The 23029-nt window shown below is 38.3% G+C and overlaps 2 protein-coding genes across 2 annotated transcripts; one reads left to right on the top strand and one right to left on the bottom strand.

Moving 5' to 3' along the window:
• Positions 1 to 17422: 17422 nt before the first annotated feature.
• On the bottom strand, positions 17423 to 19164 carry LOC145897982 (trypsin-3-like). Its single transcript, XM_082986436.1, has 6 exons — positions 19092 to 19164; positions 18900 to 19029; positions 18514 to 18667; positions 18174 to 18297; positions 17704 to 17879; positions 17423 to 17563 (listed from the first exon to the last, which is right to left on the bottom strand). The coding sequence occupies exons 1-6, from the start codon at positions 19162 to 19164 to the stop codon at positions 17423 to 17425; spliced, it is 798 nt and encodes a 265-aa protein (XP_082842562.1).
• A 943-nt stretch (positions 19165 to 20107) lies between these two features.
• On the top strand, positions 20108 to 22404 carry LOC145897980 (complement factor D-like). Its single transcript, XM_082986435.1, has 7 exons — positions 20108 to 20180; positions 20310 to 20448; positions 20502 to 20643; positions 20814 to 20946; positions 21544 to 21719; positions 22031 to 22150; positions 22396 to 22404. The coding sequence occupies exons 1-7, from the start codon at positions 20108 to 20110 to the stop codon at positions 22402 to 22404; spliced, it is 792 nt and encodes a 263-aa protein (XP_082842561.1).
• Positions 22405 to 23029: the final 625 nt, after the last annotated feature.

The following is a 23029-nucleotide window of genomic DNA, read 5'->3' as shown; positions in this document are numbered from 1 at the left end:
CAGCCTCGGAAACAAGCACAGTATATAGATTATGGTTTGTAAATTTGTATGTAAAGCTTTTAGAAATGGAAAAGGATAATATAAAGTTTGTACGTTGCATTCGTTTACATCCTCCTTTGGTAACGATGTACACGAACGCACAATTGAAAACGTTTAACCGAATTTGCGCTGTGGACGTTGTATATTTTGATGCCACTGGAAGCGTGTTGCGCCGGATGGAAAATTACAAAGACTTTCAAGTTTATACTTTGTTAATTAGAAACCCAAGCAAAGGTTGCACACCGCTTCCAGTTGCAACTTGCGTGACAACGAACCATGACGCAATTTCGATAAGTCACTTTTTGGAAACGTTTCTTTTTGATTGTATCAAAGTCTGTAGTGTGTCCCGCCAGCCAAAACTGCTTATCATTGATGGCTTAATGGCAATGTGGAACGCAGTTTTGAAAGCGTTTTGTAGAGAATCTCGTTTGGAATATTATAACCATTGTTTCCGCATTGCGACAGGAGTTCCTAATTACGGCGACCTAAAAAAAACTGTTGTTCACAATTGTTATAGCCATGCAATGAAAGCAGCTAAGTCGTTGAGCAGCAAACATTGCAAAAGTTCCAAACTGTCAAAAACTTACTTGTTTTGGCTCAATGTTTTTTTTAATTGTGAGACGATTGCAGACTTAGACATTGCTGTGGAAAGTTTCATTGTGTTGACTAACTGCGAAACATCATCCTCATTAGTTCAGACACATTTTAATCGGCTAACATCAATGGTAGTTTCTGGTAAATTCAGTATCAATATGACTGACGACGACAATGGCGTGAAAGAGGATACGGACTACACTTTTTGTAATAAAGATACTGACAAATTACAGGAAAAACAATCTCCATTTTGTTGCCGATACAAACGCAAATTAGATGAATTTTTAAATTCACATGTGTACAAACAAAACGAAACAAAAATAAAAAACAATCTTTATTGCAATCCCAGTTTTTGTGAACGTGTAATTGAAGTGGTTTTAAGTAGAATATGTGCAACATCAAAGATTATGCTTGGGGGATTGTCACGTCATGTTCACGACGGCAAAACTAGTAACGAGCAGGCAAAAATGTTTTACACTTATTCCACAGACTGTAACGTCATGAAAAGTTGTGTACACCAAACAGTTTTACGCAATAACAAAACCCAAGGAATAATTGAGGAGCATTTCGGTGATTTGAAAACAAATATATTCAATGGAAAAAGAACAGACGATTTTGTCTCAAAATATTATGATGCTATTAAAGTTTTACAAAAACTTTTTGCAGATTCTATGTTGAGCTTTCGTGAACAACCGAACAAATCCCCTTCAAAAGCAAATAATATTAAAACCGCCAAACGTACATTGGTTGTGGAGTCAAAGTTCAAAAAGAGGAAAAGAAACAAAGCCAGTTTTTACTCATCGGAAATTATGTGTAAACGTGTAAAATTTGAAAACAAAGTATCACTTTCCCCACAACCAATGTTAACACTTAAGTGCACCCCGACAATGCCATTTTTCTCTGTCTGTCCAAAATTCCATGATAGTTTTATTGACTGTAAAAAAATTGCAGATTTCATTTGGCATCATATACCTTTTACCCCAACTTCAATTTTTGACACCGCCCTCGTCATGCCCTGTCGTCAGTCAGTTTCGTGGTTAGATTTGTGTTTCCTTTGCAGTAGACCTCGTGGGAAAACTTATTGTGCTTTAACTCAAAACCCGGCGAATACACACAGTGACTTAACAATTGGTTGGTTAACGGACAACGTTGTAGACTGTTATATTTCCAGAACACTCCGTTATTGTAATTTACGTATGACTGGCGCCTTTGGGTTTGTGTCAACTATTACAGCGGGAGAAATTTTGCAGGGCAAACAATTCAAAAATATTCGCAAAGCACTTCATGGCATGTTTCGTAACGAACGTTTGTGTGAGTATATTTTCATTCCAGTTCTTTTTGAAGGGCATTTTGTGATTTTGTGGTTTAAACAATTTGAGAACGAAATGGTTCTTTAAGATTCTGCTGAAAGTCCGCGAAAAGAACTCACGCCTTCAGTAAGAAAATATTTAATTCCGATTTTTGTTTCAATAACCGGTCGTAACCTTACTTTTAAATCCGACTCACTTGTATATCAGAGTGATCTGTCTAGTTGCGGTTTGTGTGTATGTTTCACCGTAGAAAAAATTGCAAACAACATAATTGGGATTGATGAGATTGAGTTCGGCGTTGCGCGATATCGTATTTGGATTGTGTTTGCGCTTGTCCAGGAATCGATCAGTTGCAGTGATAAATTAAATACTTGGATTGTTAAAAAAAAGCTAGTTTTGCCCGGTCTTACAAATTTATACAATAACTGTTGGTTAAATTCTGTGTTACAAGCTCTTCAATGTTTATTAGATCGCCCTTGTGTTTTTCCCAGTAAAGCCACGATAGAAAGTAGGATTGGTCACATAGTTTGTCATCTTACACTGAACTACGTTGATTCCTCATCATACTTGAAATTGGTCGAAGACGTCTGTAGTCACCTTAATTTTAATTTAAATGAGCAGCAGGACCCTACTGAATTTTTGATGCTTTTTTAATTTTGCTTCCGTAATAAAGATTTGTGGTTTAAACTGGTCGTTTAAGCATCATACATCAAAAACATGCAAGACATGTGGCAACGAGGAGAAATTTCAGAATGAGCAATCTGTACTTACGTTGCCATTGTTCGATCACATCCCGGACAACAGTAATCTCAGTATATTGTGAAACTGAATTTCACAACGTTGCCATCAGCCATTGTTCCCATTGTAATTCGGATACAGAGAAGAAGATTAGCAGTGAGCTCAAAAGTCCAACAGACGTATTATGCATCGTTGTTTTTAGGAATATAAGTGGCAAGAAAAGCAATAAACGTGTAGTCCCAGATGAATTGTTGCGTTTTGAACAAGGAGTTTTGTTTAGGCTTATGTCTGTTGTTGTACATATTGGATCCGGTGTTAACTCAGGCCATTATTTAACGTACAAATTCAATAAATTTCATTTGACAGAATTTAATGACGACACTGTAAAGCATGTCGCATGGAATAGTGTTAAAGAAAGGATACTTACGGGTTGTTGCATTTTATTTTACAAAAAAGTTAAGACGGGTGTTGATTCATCCAGCACCCCAGCCCAACCCAAGATTTTTGTCCGTCGCAAGCCACGATGTTTCAACGCGTCGGCAGCGAACTCCACGGATCGCATTATTCAAACAAATATTGTTTTGGAGCAATACATAGATGGAAGAAATATTGTAATTTCGAATGTTACTGAATTGAACTCTGCTAGAAAACAATCATATGACCTTATTTTTAACAAAATAAAGGCGGCTTTATCAAAATCATTTTAACAAGCAAAAAATTTACCAGAAAGTTACCGCCTATGTTTATATTACCATGGTAAAAAAAATATGTTAATAAAGTACAACAAAAATTTTTCTCCCCTTACAATTTCCCAGGATGAAATGAACTATATAATGCGATTCGTGGAATATTCGTTTTGTCGTCGTCTCGTGAGTCAACGACTTGTTGGTAGTCAGGTTTTCCGTGAATCATTTTGCGGCCGAGATTTGAAACCAGGTTTGATTGTGGAAGGAAGCATGTTGAGTGAAATGGTGATAGACAAAATACTGGATGTAAATTTTTTCCTAAACAACGTTTTGTACTTTGAGGCCATCATTTGTTATTTAATGAGTACGAGTAGCAGTACATACGAGGAAACGTGTAGAAGGGTCGGTCCTAAACCAACGATTTTTCTTTAAAAGGACACTGTTAAATTTGCCAGCCATCTTATTGTGTATACTTGTTGTTTCCACGTCCATTTGAAATACATTTTAGATAAACAAGAGTTTTTCAGAAGGGGATGCCTGACTACCATATGGTTCTAAACCAGTGTATAGGAACATATCAATGCATGTGAACTAACTTATCACTTATGTTTTTGTTATAAATTTCAGAATAATGTTTACATTTCAGATCAGTTCTTTTCTTCATTTGGATGTGATTGCATCCAAATGTAGGTTTATCTGCAAAATAAAACCACTACGATTGCCGGAACCTTGACGTGGTAGTGGCTTTATACCAATACCGGCATACTGACACAAAATAGGCTAATTTATTACATATCACAACAAATCGCCTTTATGCCGTCACATTCAATGACCTGCCATTTCGCTGGGAATTGTGGAGCCGGTTGGTATTTTAACTTATATCACCTTCACCTGCATGCTCTAGCCAAGCCCTGTACAAAATTATAGGAAATCCTATGGCCCGGAAAGTGTTTGAATTTCGCTTTTTGTCAAGATGTCTCTGACGCCATTGCGCTCACAAGCAGCCTGTATGCCGTCACACACAATGACCTTTGTTTGAGTCCATTTCGCTGGGAATTGTGGAGCCGGTTGGTATTTTAACTTGTATCACCTTCACCTGTATGCTCTAGGCAAGCCCTGTGCAAAATTATAGGAAATCCTATGGCCCGGAAAGTGTTTGAATTTTCGCTTTTTGTCAAGATGTCTCTGCCGCCATTATGGTTACAAACAGCCTGTATGCCGTCACACACAATGACCTTTGTTTGAGTCCATTTCGCTGGGAATTGTGGAGCCGGTTGGTATTTTAACTTATATCACCTTCACCTGTATGCTCTAGGCAAGCCCTGTGCAAAATTATAGGAAATCCTATGGCCCGGAAAGTGTTTGAATTTTCGCTTTTTGTCAAGATGTCTCTGCCGCCATTACGGTTACAAACAGCCTGTATGCCGTCACACTCAATAACCTGTCATTTAATCTATTTCGCTGGGAATTGTGGAGCCGGTTGGTATTTTAACTTATATCACCTTCACCTGCATGCTCTAGGCAAGCCCTGTGCAAAATTATAGGAAATCCTATGGCCCGGAAAGTGTTTGAATTTCGCTTTTTGTCAAGATGTCTCTGACGCCATTGCGCTCACAAGCAGCCTGTATGCCGTCAGACACAATGACCTTTGTTTGAGTCCATTTCGCTGGGAATTGTGGAGCCGGTTGGTATTTTAACTTATATCACCTTCACCTGTATGCTCTAGGCAAGCCCTGTGCAAAATTATAGGAAATCCTATGGCCCGGAAAGTGTTTGAATTTTCGCTTTTTGTCAAGATGTCTCTGCCGCCATTACGGTTACAAACAGCCTGTATGCCGTCACACACAATAACCTGTCATTGAATCTATTTCGCTGGGAATTGTGGAGCCGGTTGGTATTTTAACTTATATCACCTTCACCTGTATGCTCTAGGCAAGCCCTGTGCAAAATTATAGGAAATCCTATGGCCCGGAAAGTGTTTGAATTTTCGCTTTTTGTCAAGATGTCTCTGCCGCCATTACGGTTACAAACAGCCTGTATGCCGTCACACACAATAACCTGTCATTGAATCTATTTCGCTGGGAATTGTGGAGCCGGTAGGTATTTTAACTTATATCACCTTCACCTGTATGCTCTAGGCAAGCCCTGTGCAAAATTATAGGAAATCCTATGGCCCGGAAAGTGTTTGAATTTTCGCTTTTTGTCAAGATGTCTCTGCCGCCATTACGGTTACAAACAGCCTGTATGCCGTCACACTCAATAACCTGTCATTGAATCTATTTCGCTGGGAATTGTGGAGCCGGTTGGTATTTTAACCTATATCACCTTCACCTGCATGCTCTAGGCAAGCCCTGTGCAAAATTATAGGAAATCCTATGGCCCGGAAAGTGTTTGAATTTCGCTTTTTGTCAAGATGTCTCTGACGCCATTGCGCTCACAAGCAGCCTGTATGCCGTCACACACAATGACCTTTGTTTGAGTCCATTTCGCTGGGAATTGTGGAGCCGGTTGGTATTTTAACTTATATCACCTTCACCTGTATGCTCTAGGCAAGCCCTGTGCAAAATTATAGGAAATCCTATGGCCCGGAAAGTGTTTGAATTTTCGCTTTTTGTCAAGATGTCTCTGCCGCCATTACGGTTACAAACAGCCTGTATGCCGTCACACACAATAACCTGTCATTGAATCTATTTCGCTGGGAATTGTGGAGCCGGTTGGTATTTTAACTTATATCACCTTCACCTGTATGCTCTAGACAAGCCCTGTGCAAAATTATAGGAAATCCTATGGCCCGGAAAGTGTTTGAATTTTCGCTTTTTGTCAAGATGTCTCTGCCGCCATTACGGTTACAAACAGCCTGTATGCCGTCACACACAATAACCTGTCATTGAATTTATTTCGCTGGGAATTGTGGAGCCGGTTGGTATTTTAACTTATATCACCTTCACCTGCATGCTCTAGCCAAGCCCTGTGCAAAATTATAGGAAATCCTATGGCCCGGAAAGTGTTTGAATTTTCGCTTTTTGTCAAGATGTCTCTGACGCCATTGCGCTCACAAGCAGCCTGTATGCCGTCACACACAATGACCTTTGTTTGAGTCCATTTCGCTGGGAATTGTGGAGCCGGTTGGTATTTTAACTTATATCACCTTCACCTGTATGCTCTAGGCAAGCCCTGTGCAAAATTATAGGAAATCCTATGGCCCGGAAAGTGTTTGAATTTTCGCTTATATGTCAAGATGTCTCTTACGCCATTACGGTTACAAACAGCCTGTATGCCGTCACACACAATAACCTGTCATTGAATCTATTTCGCTGGGAATTGTGGAGCCGGTTGGTATTTTAACTTATATCACCTTCACCTGTATGCTCTAGGCAAGCCCTGTGCAAAAATTATAGGAAATCCTATGGCCCGGAAAGTGTTTGAATTTTCGCTTTTTGTCAAGATGTCTCTGCCGCCATTACGGTTACAAACAGCCTGTATGCCGTCACACACAATATCCTGTCATTGAATTTATTTCGCTGGGAATTGTGGAGCCGGTTGGTATTTTAACTTAGATCACCTTCACCAGCATGCTCTAGGCAAGCCCTGTGCAAATTCATAGGAAATTCTATGTCCCGGAAAGTGATTGATTTTTGGTTTACATTAACAGTTGCTTTTTGTATGTAAAATTGGTATAGATCTGGTCCATGTTGCTTTCATTTGTAAATTTTTTTAATATTTTATCAATTTTTTGTTTATTTCCTCTGATTGTATTGTTTTTTTGCGGATTTTTAGTTAGTTACATTTTTGAATCACGTATAAAACATGTTTTGAATTCATAGAAATTTGAATTGAGTTGTATTCACTCATGCGTAAAATAATTTTCGAAGAATTTTTTTTTTATTTCGCCGAAATGACGACGGTGTTGTGAAAAGACAAAAAATTTGTCGCTGACGTTCCTTCAATTTTTAATGTTATGTATGTAAAACACAACAATCGCAGACCGGTTTAGCACACTGTATGAGTCTTTTACTCGTCTGTTTGGTGAGCAACAGCTACTCTGCGTCTGCGCACTATTGTCATCCTGGCAGACTCCAAAAAAAAATCGGATATCCGTTTCACATCATTGAACACCATTTCCCAAAGATGTTATATCTATACATTTTTTTAAATCCTGGATTTTTAATCTGGAAAGTGGTTTGGCTTTGCTCGAAATCGAATGTTAGGATTGTCCAATAACTAAAAACGTGAAAATCCTATATTTGAAGTCATTCTAGTTGAATACGTAGGTTCTCTACTTGCTTGAATGTATGAGTAAAATTGTGTTCAGTAGAACGGATTTTACGAATTGTTTTTGGAGTGTGCCAGGATGACCATAGTCGTTTTCTCAACAATTGCAATTGTCAAAGACACATAGCAAAAGACAAAATGACAAATATTAACCTTTAACTCCATCTAGCATAGTGGTTCTTTTACCTTTTTAACTCGACGAACCCCTTGGATCGTCTGCAAGCATTTGCCGAACCCCGATAACATGAATAATAAGACAAGCAAAAATAGCAAGCGAAACGGAATACGAACTGAAATCAATCTAACACAATTTTAATGAATTTGGTTTACTGTGTACAAGCAAAGTAAGTTTGGCATGCAGGATGTTAGATTTGTTCATTTTACCGCAACTATAGTGCGGTGATGGGTGATTCACCATACTTGGTCAGACATAGTCGCTCTAGAGAGCGTATGTAGCGGTGCCACTGAAATTTCTTTTAATGCCACCGCAGCATGGAAACGTATGATTAGAAACGCCTTTTTCTGAAGCCTTTTAAGTAATGTATGTGCTGAATGTTTACGTCAGCAGTGACTACGAACGATTTTCAAATTCACGTAAGTGCCCAACAATTACATTCCCAGGGTTACCAAAATATTTTTTTAAGCCAAACAGCGCCAAAACAAGTTTTGAAGGAACTAGAAAAGTGCCAATCATTTAATTGTTGTATCGTTTTACTTTCTACTTGGCCAAACATATGCTAAACTGTATTCATAGGCAAAGTACATTCGTGTGGTATAGCAACGGGTTAATCTTTTCTTTGTTTATTTATTCTCTTGCATTATTTCTGTCATTCTATTTGCATAGCAGTGCCAGTGCTACACAAATTTTTACAAACCGTCTTTCAAACCTCGACAAACAACTTATGACGTCACTATAGAAGTAGTCAAGTTAAAGCCATTCAGCCATAAAGTTTGTACTGCTTTTGAACTAGCTTGGACTGTGATGCGTGACGTTTTCTCCCGAAAATGACGGGAACAGGGTGAGGAGCATGTCGCCACAGTGCCGCGAACCCTCTTCGTCACGAACGAGCCCGGGCAACTTCCGGACGCAAAGCTAAAGAAAAATAGCCAGAAAGGGGCCAAATAGCCCAAACCAAATTTTGGGCGCCAGACCCCAGGGGTTCGATCGAATCCAGGTGATGAACCACTGATCTAGCGGTTTGTTTTGAATAGATTCCTGAAAAAAATAAATCCAGTTTTTTATTCATCATATTTCGAACTTCGTAAGAACACAGAGCGGGAGGGATTGGGTACAATTTTTATGTTTTGGAATAAAGTTACCTGAAGGCGTCAGCAAACTTCAATTCTATTCGATTGTGCGCAATCCGCAATCGTCCTCAATAAGACAATGTGAAAATTTGATGTGCACCGACAAATAATTGGCGGAATGACGACATTATATGTCCTTATTTTATCATACCTATACAACCGATAACACACAAAAGGTATGAATCAACAGGAGATACTACTGTCGTGGCGAAACATCCTGTTTAATTGTCTCCTTATGTCGGTGCCCCATTCGGCAATGCAAAACGAATCATTTTGTACACCCGCGCTGCGTAAAGGAGTTAGTCCGTTAGTTATCATTTTGCATGCCGTACTGCATGCGTTAAGGAGTTAGTTATTAGCAAAATATCTTGTCAAGGATTGTCCGACGTCTGAAGTTGTGTTAGATTGGAAGGCATTGAAAAAAGTGATGAAGTTTCTTTGGTTTTCTGTTTTCCTTTTAGGTTTTTTGGGGTATGTCGGTGCACAGGGTACGTATGCCTTAATAGAAGTATTGTCATAGAAGTATTGGTAAAATGAAACATTGGTACCAGACATGATTACAAAAAAATTTTGCAAAAAGATTTTAATCATAATTGCCTTTTTCCTGCTTCTTTTGAAAATATGTGTTTAAGCCAAACACACCATCTTTTGTTGTGCAGATACGTGCGAATGGTGCTTCAGAGAGTTGTCATGTGAAGGACCGAGCGCAGGCAACCCTAACGAAACATGCTGGAGTTGCATCAGATCGGAATGCGGTATAACAATAGAAAAGGAAATACGTAATGTGTTTGATTGGCATGCGGTGTTAAGGGAATAATGAACCACATTGCGATACAGCAATAACAATGCGTTGAGTATTGGTGCGTTTGACACTACGACAGTACGGTACATTTAAGAGTGTCATTTATATTTGCCAGAGACCGAGTTTACGTTACGAAATTTGGCGTCGAGAGGAGTCGACTGCATAAAAACGAGTTGGATGAACGAAAGCTTGTGTTCGTCTTCTTGTCCTGAATTTACTCCTCAACACGAATTACGATTACTGAACCTCAAAACTTGTTTGGGTCCCTGTGTCGGTAAGTAGATATAAATAGCCAGAGCTGCATCGACGCCCAATCTAAAATAAGGACGACTGAAAAGTGTTTATTCACGCGATTTACTTTTAAATGGTGCTTCACTTTAAACAAATTTCGACATGGGATAACTTTCAGTCGGAATGTGTGAATGGCAAAGAAATGATGCTGCAAAAAAAACGAAAAGGCCAGCATTCAACGTTGTTTGAGCCAAAACATATTGAAAATAAGGACGCTGTTGATAAAATAGCTTAAAATGCCTAAAAATAAGCACGCCAAGTCACAGACTAAACATATAAAATGGCGCTCGTGTTCAAAATAAGGCCAATCTTCTAAAATAAAGACGTTACAGCAACTCTGTGCAGAGCTTTAGGCCTATAATGACAAATTTAGTCAAACAGCCGCCAGGGGGCGATACATGAAAATCTCCACAGAGCGGTTTTGGGCTGAATTGATGTGATGTTATCAGTTGATAATTCTTTGCATAGTAATTCAATAACTAGCCTATATGGGTTGTTAAATTCGTTAAAAAAGTATTTTATTTAATAGTGATGTACCGAAACAGCTATTTTAATATTCGGCCGAAACCGAATATTCGGCAAAAGTTGCCGAATTATTTCGGCCGAATAAACCGAAACTAATTTTGGTATCTATCTCTTTAAACGCAATAAATTTAAACAAAATATATGCTGGGCTGGAACTAATCTTATCATACAGCCTTTTTTGGTCTTCTGTACCAACTGCCTAAAGTTGATTTTTATCATTTCTGTGAAAGTCAACAAATGAAAGGAACATATTCGTACAGTTTAAACAATGATTTTAACCTTTTCCAAACTTTGCGTATCAGCGTTATATGCAGTGAAAAAGTTTCGGTTTCGGCCGAATTGTGCAAAAATATTCGGCCGAAACCGAATAATTGCGAAAATCTTAGTTTCGGCCGAATAAATTCGGCAAACCGAACTTTCGGTGCATCCCTATTATTTAACTCTGACAATTAATTTTAACTTAAGTCGCGCTTTTACTTTTCCGCACATTGTACTTCATAGCACAGCAAGTAGGCTTCGTATGCTAGACGTTTCCACTCCGCCCAAACTTCCATTTTAGTGTTTGTCACTACTTAACGATTCTTTTCATAACACAGACTATGCTGTGGAGAACGGAGTGGCTCAATGCAGTCCCGATATTCCACAAGATTTCACCGACCCTGCGCAGCAGTGTGTAGCTAAAGAGGTTACTGGTGAATGCGGAAGCTGCTATCGACAGGATATGTGCTTTACTGCTGACGAACTGGAGCCGAGCTGCCGTGCACATTTGGATGCTGAATGTCCAGGAAGTAGGTTTGGTCAAATGGAGCCCCATAATAATTTGAATAAATACAGCCTGGTTCAGCCTGGTTCAGTCACCTCCAAATTTCACGAAATTGTAATCACATGACTTTCTTTCTCTAAAGGATATAATGATTTGCATATATTGCAATTAATACGTTACGCCGATGTTATTTTCTAATGTAAATAATACATCACTGATAAGGTTATGAACGACAAATATACGCTGAAAAATGTTCTGACTCTTTTCTCATCCTTTAGGTTTCGATTCAACATGCATGATCCAGGCATGGCAAGATGCCAGTTCAACATGCCCAGCTATAAACGCTACCATTACGACCCGTCTGACCGAATGCGGCACCTGCCTTAGTCAATGCGCCGGTAAGGCTTGTTCTATAAGTTATTTTAGTAAATTTTACCCTACTTATTCACATCCTAAAATGTATGTCTTGCTGCTCGTTAATTGCAGGCATGTCAGCGTGTTTAAAAACCTGTAAAGATCAACGACCTCCTTTTCCCGACGACGTTCCGTGTGCCCTCTGTCGTGCCTTGTGCGCAGGTAAGTTAGCGTCCACAGTTTCCAAAAAAAGCAATATCAAGTAGTTTACTTTTCCACAAAATAAATGACATGATTAATCGTAATGTACCGAGAAATAGATAATTCACCAACAGTTTTACAATTTAATCAATAAAAATTCATTTGCCAAGGAAGAAAGTACACAGTATAATGTCACACAATAATTTATGCTTTTATTTTTGCGTTTCTCTGCGAAAGAATACGTACAGTCATAGGCTAGTGCACTGTTTTGCCTAAACAGGTACAGCAAATCCCACAGAATGCGTCACGCAAAATTGTGATTGTGTTCGATGTGATGAATGTGTAGCAAGTTGCAAGTCACAGCACGGTATGTAAACTTTTGTAACATGCCTCGAAGGCCTGCCATCTTGTTTTTGAATATGATAAATACGATCTGAACATAACTTAGTTCGTTTTTTTAATTGGCTGTTTTCAAGGGACTAATTTTTTTGCTCTTCTTGATCCGTGCGTTTGCCTGGAGCGAGCCACACCCCTTTCCACATCAATTTCGCCTCGAATCCTGGGTAAGTAATGATTATTTATATTCGATATTACGCATACTTTACTGTCGTATTCAAGATTCTGCCGAATATATATAGACGCTCAGTGACGTAAACGGCATCAGTGCTTTTTGTGAAAATTATTTTTATTGGCGATGCCTTAATTGTATAACATATAGCAAACAAACTTTCGTCCATTTATTTTCTAAATCAATTATAAATGACATAAATATCGCTTAAAATTTGCGGTTATAGATACGTTACTGCATGTGTATTCAATCAAGAACTATTAAAAAGAGTTGTATTTGGAATTATTGTTAAAAAACTAAAGAAAACTTGTACTGCAGGTGGCACAGAAACTTGCCAGGGAGATTACCCGTTTATGGCCTACTTGTACGAACAACCTCAGATATACAGCGGATTTATCTGTGGAGGTTCTCTTATTACCGACGAATGGGTTGTCACAGCGGCTCACTGTATTGGAACGTAAGTGTGTCGTTTCTATATGTGCACCTGGCATGTTTATATTCTGCTCCCGACCAATTTAAGCGAATAGAATATCTCCTTTTATCTTAAACAGAGGTGTGCGCCCTGTTCGTTGCGTTTTTAACTTCTAATTGATCACCTTATGTGAGGTTTGAATGCAGGGTTAACCCATTATTGTACGGAGTTGTTTTGGGAGAAGTGAATCGATTAAATGATTCCTGCGCAGAGCAGCATTTCACCTTGTCCTCAGTGACAATTCATCCAGATTACAATTCCATCACTTTCGACAATGACGTTGCACTTCTCAAAGTGAGTCTGATGGAAATATAGTTTATACGAAATTTACAACAAAGCGCCGTGCACGCTTCAAGTTTCGGAAAGGATAAACATCAAGACGTATTGTCTATGGCCTATATACTTACTTGCATCCATAGAATTTAAAGATATCTAAAGATAAAATCAATCGATTTTATTTGTGCAGAAATTTTAGCCACTGCTAACAAAGTTGATGCGAAAGAACCATAACGTATAAATAGTTTGCTTTTATTGAACAAACAGTTGTTCGCATTTATTCGAAAAGGTGTTTGTATTGCTGCCTTGCACCAGCAGTGCATATGCAAGGGCATGTTTCACAAAACTGAGAAGCAAAACGGAGCATTAGAAATGGCAGTAACAATTAAGTGAAATGTGTCATATCGGATTTATTGTACGTTAGTTTGACGCTGTTTATATTTGTCAGTTGTCGAGAAGAGCCACGATCAACCGGTTTGTGATGCCAGTCAACTTAGTGGCAAACGGAACACGAACAGACGAAGACACCAATTCCATGGCCGATTCCATGGCAACTTGCTATGTGGCGGGCTGGGGAGATACAAGTCTGTATTTACAGTTTCCCAATTTGTTGAAAACAAGGCTGTGATTTTATATCACAACTAATTTCGTTTTTTTTGCCGATAAAAATATTATAATGGGATTAAAAGTAAACAATGCTAAATGTGTTACCTAAAAGCCCATCTTTATGTTCCTACATAGGAAACCATTATTATTTAATTTCCTTTAATGCCAGGTGCAATTTAGTTGTTACAATGATTACAAAAATTAATTGTTATGCGTCATGTGCAAAACCAAAAAGATATTTCTTTACAGGCTCGCCAAACGGCCAACTCTCCGACATTTTGCTCGAACTTGCCGTGAACATCTTTCCGTTCTCAATATGCAATTTCCGCACGACCGGGGAAGCGGCCTACACAGATCGCGTTGTGAATGAGGGAGACCCCAAGTTTTGTGCGGGTGGCGTCGCAGGGGAAGACACATGCAGTGTAAGCATAATTGAACAGTCAGATCGTTCGGCCGGCAAAGTCGTCTAAGAGTCACACCAAACTGCACTGACGAGACCTTAAAGGTCGAAAGAGTGGGCATCTGTATACAATCATAATTAAACAATTATTCAAAAATTAACCACACTGTGCTATATTGCGATTACCATTGTTTCATTCAAATTTGAACATTAAATAAACAGGGTGACAGTGGAGGTCCTCTTGTCTGTCTCCACCCGGATCAAGGAAATCAGCTCTTCCTTTATGGGCTGACGTCCTATGGGCCGGCGGTGTGTGGCCTTGCTGATCTACCAGGTATCTACACCAAGGTACGTCCTGGTAGTCCAATCTGAAACACATGTACCGTGTTACAAATTTGGGCATTTTTTCGCGCAGATTGCCGATGTTCGTCCATGGATTGACCAAACCATACTTGGTGTACCATGAACTGCAATATCGATCAACACTTGTCACGACCAACAACCAACGTGCAACAAACAAAAAACAACATATCATATCCAGATTTAACAAATTATATACTCGACGTGTACTATCTCTTGTTCGTATGCAAATTAAAGGGATTTTCTGGCGGTTTAATACAAATTCACTGGAAATCCACAATCCGTTTTCTTTTTCATGAGGCATCAAAACATGACCATGATGGGTGGAAATGGTTTTAGGGGTAAAAGGCATCGCTCATTACATGCCCGGCGATCTCTATTTCACATTTGAAAAGTATTCTATTGAAATTTGTTTTGTAATGTCAAATTTATTTTAGTGGTAGGCAATTGGCAAGACTAATTGGCAAGAATGTGGAGGAATTATGAAATTGACACAACAACAAAAACATATTTACAAGGCAGGAATAATAAGCGCATGTTAAGCACTAATTTTACTGTATTTTTGTTTGCAAAACCAACAAGTTTCACTTCATAGGGGAGTACAATTTTGTCCAGCAGTTTTACATCTGGCAATGACCACAAAAAGCATTCTGAGAGTCAGAGCATGTCAAACAAAGTGAGATTCATAAACTGCGCCTGTAGGTTTAATGTAATTGTCACAACTTATTTCCATTCCATATGGTACATTTGTATAATGTACAACGAACTTCGGACGCATTATCCCTTGGGAATATTGTAGGTATGTGAATAATGTGTTGTAATGGAATAACATACCTAAAATGACTTATGAGCGACATGGAGGTGAACTTGCAAACATGCATCGCGCTGTGTAAGTCTTGGCAATGAAATGGCGAAATCAGACCATAGGGTTCGTTTTCGTCCTTATAATCTGCGTTGTACATTACATGCCCTGACACAACTCCTCTTGGACATAAAAGTCTTAACAACTTAAAGTTAAATGTGAGGAACATTGTGTGAAAAAACAAACAATTAAACGATGATAAATTGCCAACAAAAGTAAGTGAATATAAAGGGATTTGGGAAGAAAAAAGCACAAAAGTGTCGTTAAAGGCAGACAAACCACACATACCTTAAATCGCTTGCCATATTGTACGAATGTAAGTTCGTGTTACAAAAACCTCCTGATCGCTTGATGGCCAACAAAGGCTGAGTAGCAGATAATTTTAACAACCTCTGTTCTATATAAGGAAGTCAATATTTTGAAATACACAATGGTTCAGATCTAAATCAGCTGGAACCACCGTATTCCTGTCGTAATAAGATGGTGTCGCAGGTACATAGACAATGCTCAGTAGATGGATAAATTACGGCAAAATTAAGGAACAAGTCTTATATACATATTTCGCCTATGCTTGTAAGCATCAATTACTGTCGCTAAAAACTATGGAACAACTCAGTTCAAAACCAATAAAAATGTGCAAATATAATAAGGAGTCTCAGAAACTGACAGAAACTGATAAATCAGATGTAAAGACTGTACGTGAAACGTCTTTCCACACACTATCGGCTGATTATAATACCTGGCGAAGTGATGTTAGAAATTGATACGTACTTATTAAGTAATTGATTGTAAGTGTCTAAATGTGATTCGGCATTTACCGCAGAGTGTATACAACAGCCGCAAGGTTGCATGTGACGGGCCTTTTTTCGTGACTATTTGCAGTATCTCGATACTTTTAAGCATAACGCGGCTGTGCGCTTGTATACTACCATGGTATGTGGACGAACTTGGTTGAAGTAACTTCACACTACTTGTAACCCAATTGTTTTATGTGGATGTGAAGCGGGTGACGCTGCATGAAACCAAGCCGGTCTTTCCAATCTTTCTCTAGGTTAATAACATTTTTGCACAGGATGTTTGTCTAAACGTCTCAGTAAATGTAAAGATACTCGTATTTTGTTATTGTGTAAATATTTTCTGACGCCAACTTATGCATTTCAAGCGGTAAGAACAATTTGTTTGAATTCAAGATTGCACACCGCAAATGTACCAGATGGCAAAATGCGCAACTCATATTGAGGAGCGTATTACTTTTGGCGACGCAAGGGCGTGTAACGATTTCTGGGGTATTGATAGCAAAGCATTGTACAGGAACAAGGATTTCTAAATATTTTTGGTTTTTATATTCGCATGTCTTTTAATTCTGGGATCCCCAAAAGAAATACATGACCAAATTCACGCATATATCTGACTATGTGAAAATGTACTATGCTAACCTCACTGCTGCGCTGCATATCCGGGAAACAAGCTTGGTCACAAAGGGCAACCGGATTCCGGGCGATTTTCGCTCGCAGGCTCGCCCCGTAACATCACCTCGAAATCGCGAGGATGGCACATCATGTCAGCGCCAATGACTTCAAAAAACTTTGTGTTGAAATTTGTTGCTGAACGTTAAAGAAATCTCTGTTGTTTAAAGGTTTTCTTTGCACCTTGCAAATTTTCTTCAGAAACTTTAAACCAATGTTTGCACTTGTGTATAAGCAGAGTTATTATAGCCACAATCTTTCATTGAAAATAATATGGATGTGAAATGTTGTATTTATTTGATATTAGCAAACAAATCATCAACACACAGAATAGATTAAATACTGCTTCTCAACTCTGGATAAATAAAGTATATGAAACGTTGACTCTGCTTCACTGAAGATCGCATTTCGTGTCGTCTTTGTCCCAGAATTTAAACGTGTTTCTCAATCCACGTCCTCATTTCGGAAATCTATTATCAGTAAATATGGTTCATGGCATTTAAGTTACAGTTTAATTGTTCCCAAATTTTCATGCAAACGTCACGCAAACCTTGGTATAAACTGCTGGTTTTGTTTTTTTAATACAATCTGTTGGGACGTACGACTTCACACCGTGAAGATAATACTCTTGGTCGTCATGGAGACAGATCAACGGACCGCCTTGCGCACCCTGAAATATTGTAAGTATTATTGCGTTGTTATAGCATAACGTTTTTCACGGATTAATTTTTCTAGCATCGAGGCTTTGCATTAATTTTATACTGGTAACAACGTTTAAGTTTAATTATTGTCTGAGCCTACGATATTCACCAAGCACGCATCTTCTCCATCATATGAAAACCCGCAATATTTGGAGTCACCGTCGTGAAGCAGGCGACCTTTGTAATCCACACTATTTTTTAGAATAATCCATCGGCAAAGGGAGGCCCGAAGAACCAATTGATCAGATTGAAGCAAAACGTCGTATCCCTTGTTATTGGATGGGGCTGTTCATAAAACCAAACGGATTTCTGCTATTGATTTAAATGAAGCAACGCGTCCTGGTTTGTTGTCAACTGATTTATTAACTAGAAACTGCGATTTCGCCTACTTCAAAATTGTAATTTTAGACTTGAAAAAAAAATATTTATTTCACCGAAATGTGTTAATGCTCTTGCGACGATAAGTCTATAGGCGAGGTTTTTGTTTGAAAACGACTCACCCAAGTCCTCACATGTACTATGCGTCGAAACAAGACTTTACGTAAAGAATAAGGGGGTTTTAGAAAGTTAGTTGCTTACATGTTGTGCTCCATCCCAAACCCAAACACTTTCCGGGTGTAAATAATATTTTATCAGCAGTAAAGTTTGCTGGCACCAACTTGATTGGTCTCACTGCTGGATGTACGTGGGCCTTTTCATCCAACTACAAACATAATATACGACATGTCCTTGCTTTTTTACAAATTTTGTGTCTTATTTGCAATCCATTAACAACATTAGTCATTTTACCAGTGTGCAAAAAGCAGTATATGTTCTAAATGCATTGTTGCTGGCAGCGAAACAAAATCGCCAACTATCGGATTTTGTGTTGATTCGTGACCTTCAATTATGTAAAACAATGAAAAAATAAACTACTGACTTTCAAAAGTGCCACATCATTGTTGAATGCGTAGTTGTCGAAATATGGATGAATCTGTATTTCGGCAACATCCGTGTATTGCTCGAAACAAGATGGAGTCGATCTGATGTTATCGCCCAAAACAACTCCATAGTTAGAAGCGCAGGGCGATGATCTGAATATAAAACTTTCTGTCTGGGATATCAGGTTTAAATCCAGTTTAAAACAAACACCATAAAACTGTAAACTAGGTAAATTGAAAGTACGTCATGGGCATTATACACTGTCAATTTGTTCAGCGTTGCTTTAACGTTGTTTTTAATAAATGTTACAAGACAAAGTATCAGCAATTTAGGTTTTCAAATCTTGTGCAAAGCCAAGCAAAACTGCTCGTCAATCTAACTTACGATTCAAAGCAGTGAGCTGATGTAAGCACCAAGTTGTCGCTGATCAGTGTTCCTTCACAAACAAATCCATCGAACACTCCTTTGTCAAGAACATAAATGGCAGCAATGAACGGCCAGGTATTATTTGGATCTGTGAACAAAAGTTGCAATGAAATTACAAAACTTCTGTGCGATTAATTCAATAATCCATACCTGAGGTTGCTTTTACTCCCGGTGAAATCCAATAGCACTGCAACGCCAGGAGAGTTATGACAATTTTCTTCATTGTTGAGGTTAGTGATGAACTCAAGTAAAATCTCTTATGCGGACCAAGGACTGAATGTCCATTTTATAGGCGCGACGGGCGCATGTTATTATGTTGGCAATGACAACTCCATCACCTGATGAAACGTCTACTGTTTTAAAAGGAGATGATACCCAATAAGGGTAAATATGCAAACTCGATGGATGTGTTGACGCCATACTCACCACAAATGCGTAATACCTATTTGCTATCAAATATTATTATAAATGCATTATAAATGTATTTGCTTTAGTTTAACAGAAAAGAGCTTTTGGTAAGCTTGTTACATTTACAATCACTTGACATAACTTTGAAGTAACAAAGGCATCAGAAGCACAACGATAAAACAATGATGCCATTGGAAATGCTGACAATCCTTGAGATTACTTCAAACTTTTGCGGTTAAACCACAACAACCGAAAATTTAACAATGATAATTAAAAACAGGCAAAAATATAAATGTCGACTTTATATCACTTTATTTCTGCAAGGTGACGTTAAACAGCGTGAACAAATAATCAAAATCCTCATCATTTTCAAATTTCTTTATAGATGGACACTAAAAGTGAAGAAGTGTTGGTTCAGTAAGTGTTGTTAAGCTTTTCAATAGTTTTATGTCGCGAAAAGAATATTACATTTAAGCATTAGGTAATTAGGTAATAGGTAATGTTTTGCAAAAGCACATAATTCCCCTACTGATCACCGTCATATTTAGAATATGCTGTAATGGGTTTGTGCATATACGTAGGATGGACAAATATGTGGACTCAAGCAAACACGTTGTAGAATTACAATGGATTAAATATAAAGTTGCTTTGTTGACCACACTTATGGATTTTGCATATTTAAATAAAAATGCTTTTAAAAGCGGGCGACATGCAGATATTGGTCAAGTTATAGTAATTGAGATCAAGCGAATTCAACGATGAACAAACCGTTTTACAATCTCATTCTTCTGTTGCTGTTGGGCGTGATATTTGGAGCACAAGCAATTATAGGTAAGTTTCAACTTATCGAAGCGATTTGGTAATGGCAATTATTCAAATAAGGAGTGGAATCATTTAAGAATATGCGGAAATCATTTTGTTTAAATTTCAATGCACAAAACACTTGGGCATCATTTGCAGGAGGAAACGAAACGCAAAAAGGAGATTGGCCGTTCATGGCTTATGTGTACGAGAGACCCGACCCATACAGAGGATACATATGCGGAGGTTCCCTAATCAAACGACAGTGGGTTGTCACAGCCGCTCACTGTATTAGAACGTGTGTTGGATTTCTTCATTTTGAAGCCGAATTTTAATGAAACATTTTGACAGAGTCGACCCTTCTATTTATGGTGTTGTACTTGGTGAACATACCAGGTCACAACCATCTTGCGAAGAGCAGTATTTTAACGTCACCGAAATTCAGCTAATTCACCAATCAGACACATTTTCTGATGACATCGCGGTGCTAAAGGTGGGTCATCGTTAAATGTGGAAACGTTAAATTAACTCTTCTCTGTACACTATATAAGAATGTGGGAGATGCATGTTTTGTGCAAAAGTTTATTTATGTTTTGTCGTAAGGTACAAAACAATACAACGAAACAAAAACAATGCCAACAAATATGTCGCTTAATATTGCAGCTTTCAAGGCCGGCTATTTATAACCATTTCGTGCGTCCAGTTAAACTGGTGCCGGCAGGTTTCAGAACAGACCAAATGGATGCACCGACATTTGCAGGAAAATTTTGTACTGTTCTGGGTTGGGGCAACACTAGTAAGTATTAAAATAGACTTTAGTCCTTCTTGTAACAAGTAATTTAAATCAAATCGTTTGTATTAATTGCGCAAAAACAACTACGCGAATGAACAACAAACACAAGAAATAAAGTGGCGTGGAGACCGATAAAACCATAATGGTAAAATCGAGTCTTGTTCGCGAGGAAATCATGTTACTGTTTAGCTTCCCGTCTGCCCCTTTTCCGCATGCTGTGCCGGAGCGGATTTAAGCATATTTTTGTTTTTCTTTCTATCGAGTCTCGCGTACTCGTTTAATAAAGCGTTCAATGAAGAAACCCAAGGCCGGCCATAAGATTAGCGGGGCTAGATAAGAAAAAAGGATGATCCGCTTATATTTCAACCAACTAAATAAGTCTACCTTAACTCGATTCGAATATCTTTGGGCGGTAAATTTCAGGGCCAATGTAAGCGCGTGCCACGATTTGACAAAAACGATCAAAATGCCCAAGATCGCCCTGACTGAGCCGCCTTAAAGCTACGTCATTATTGAGCAGGCCACCGATGGCATAATTTTGTCGCGTTTTGTAGGGATTTTGCAATACGTTTACGCACTTTTTTTTCTTTTGCTTTGCAGGAGGATCGAACGGAACATACTCCGATTCTTTATTGCAACTGAATAAAAAAATCACCCCGGACTTTCTGTGTAATTTGTTTACCAGCCGCAACAAGCAAGAATATGAGTACCGTGTGGTTAAAATTGGCGAACGAAGATTTTGTGCAGAGGGGAATGCTGGTCAGGATTCGTGTAACGTAAGTTGGAATATTTGTCACCAAAATTAGCGACATATACAGTTTGTAGCGATAACCTCGATTCCTATTTAACCTGTTGCATTTGATAATCTTCACTTATAAGTGGACATTAGCTTCACATTGAAGAAAGACTAAATGTTTTGCTTACATGGAATATTATTTTGTGAAAAATACATGATTTAGAGTGGAGAGTTTTGCAAGGGTCTTTGACGTTCAAATCAAATGAAATAAATTAACATTTTAAATCACAAATATCCACGTTCTCGAAAAAAAAATACCTCAATCATAAATTAATAATGAATGAATACCAGGGAGACAGTGGAGGGCCGTTGGTTTGTCTCCATGACGACAATCATCACTACCTTCACGGTATAACATCATATGGTGCAAAAATTTGTGGCCAACAGGATAAGCCCGGCGTTTACGCGAAGGTAAAATTAAATGTTAAAAATATGTTTTTTGATAAAGGAAGAGAAAAACTTTGTAATTTGAAATTGTTGATTTATGTCACAGAATTTAGCAAGAAAAAATTGAAACGTTGGTAATTTGTATTTGTCCAATAGATTTCTGAATACCGTGAGTGGATTGACGAAATGACGAGATAATCGAAAAAAAAGGAAATTTTGGAGTCGGACAGAGTGACTTTGAACTTTTAAATTTTTCATATTTTACGCAGAATCAATAAACACGTACTCGTTTGATACATCTCACTGGTTGATTAAACTATCGACACAAGATTTGATTGGTTACTTATAAACTGGTAAAATAATTCAAATTCAAAATTTCAACCCTATGCTGGTGGATAGTAGCATTTTCTGGTGGTTGTCGGACATTACATTACCCCCAAATATCAGCAATTTAACTTTCACGCACAGAGATTTTTATACAACTTCACAGATCTGAGTTTATTGATTTAGATTAGAATCAAAATTCATTTAAGCCAGACGACGGAACAAAATTGCATTTAATCAAGTAATGTACACTTCCAAACAAATTGGGTCACTCCGGTCATTGTTTATGAGTAAACAACAATTTAGGTGAAGCCTGTTCCTAATTGTGTGCTATTTTTCGTAAAAAAGCAAACATTGAAGTACATGTCTTCCTGGGCAAAATAAACAACGAATGCCGAATTGCACAAGTGTGCATTGCACATCAGTATCGTTAGCGCCATTTACGTGTATATCGTTGTACGACCATGAGCTGTGCTCTGCAAAACGGTCAAAACAAATCCTCTCATGGGATTTGCAAACCAGCTCGCATTACCGTGTAAATTAACATTCTATAGAACAAACCTGGAATTTATATATACC

Source organism: Ascidia mentula, chromosome 4 (assembly GCF_947561715.1).
Source record: "Ascidia mentula chromosome 4, kaAscMent1.1, whole genome shotgun sequence".
Lineage (NCBI taxonomy): Eukaryota > Metazoa > Chordata > Ascidiacea > Phlebobranchia > Ascidiidae > Ascidia > Ascidia mentula.
This window is presented reverse-complemented; position numbering and strand designations above follow the sequence as displayed.

Coding starts and splice junctions, on each gene's coding strand:
- LOC145897982 (XM_082986436.1), bottom strand. CDS start 19,164: ATGAAGAAAATTGTCATAACTCTCCTGGCGTTGCAGTGCTATTGGATT. Junction 18,668..18,899: donor TCAGCTCACTGCTTTGAATC/GTAAGTTAGATT, acceptor TTTTATATTCAG/ATCATCGCCCTGCGCTTCTA. Junction 17,880..18,173: donor TTTGGGATGGAGCACAACAT/GTAAGCAACTAA, acceptor TTTTATGAACAG/CCCCATCCAATAACAAGGGA.
- LOC145897980 (XM_082986435.1), top strand. CDS start 20,108: ATGAACAAACCGTTTTACAATCTCATTCTTCTGTTGCTGTTGGGCGTG. Junction 20,181..20,309: donor TGGAGCACAAGCAATTATAG/GTAAGTTTCAAC, acceptor CATCATTTGCAG/GAGGAAACGAAACGCAAAAA. Junction 20,449..20,501: donor GCCGCTCACTGTATTAGAAC/GTGTGTTGGATT, acceptor ACATTTTGACAG/AGTCGACCCTTCTATTTATG.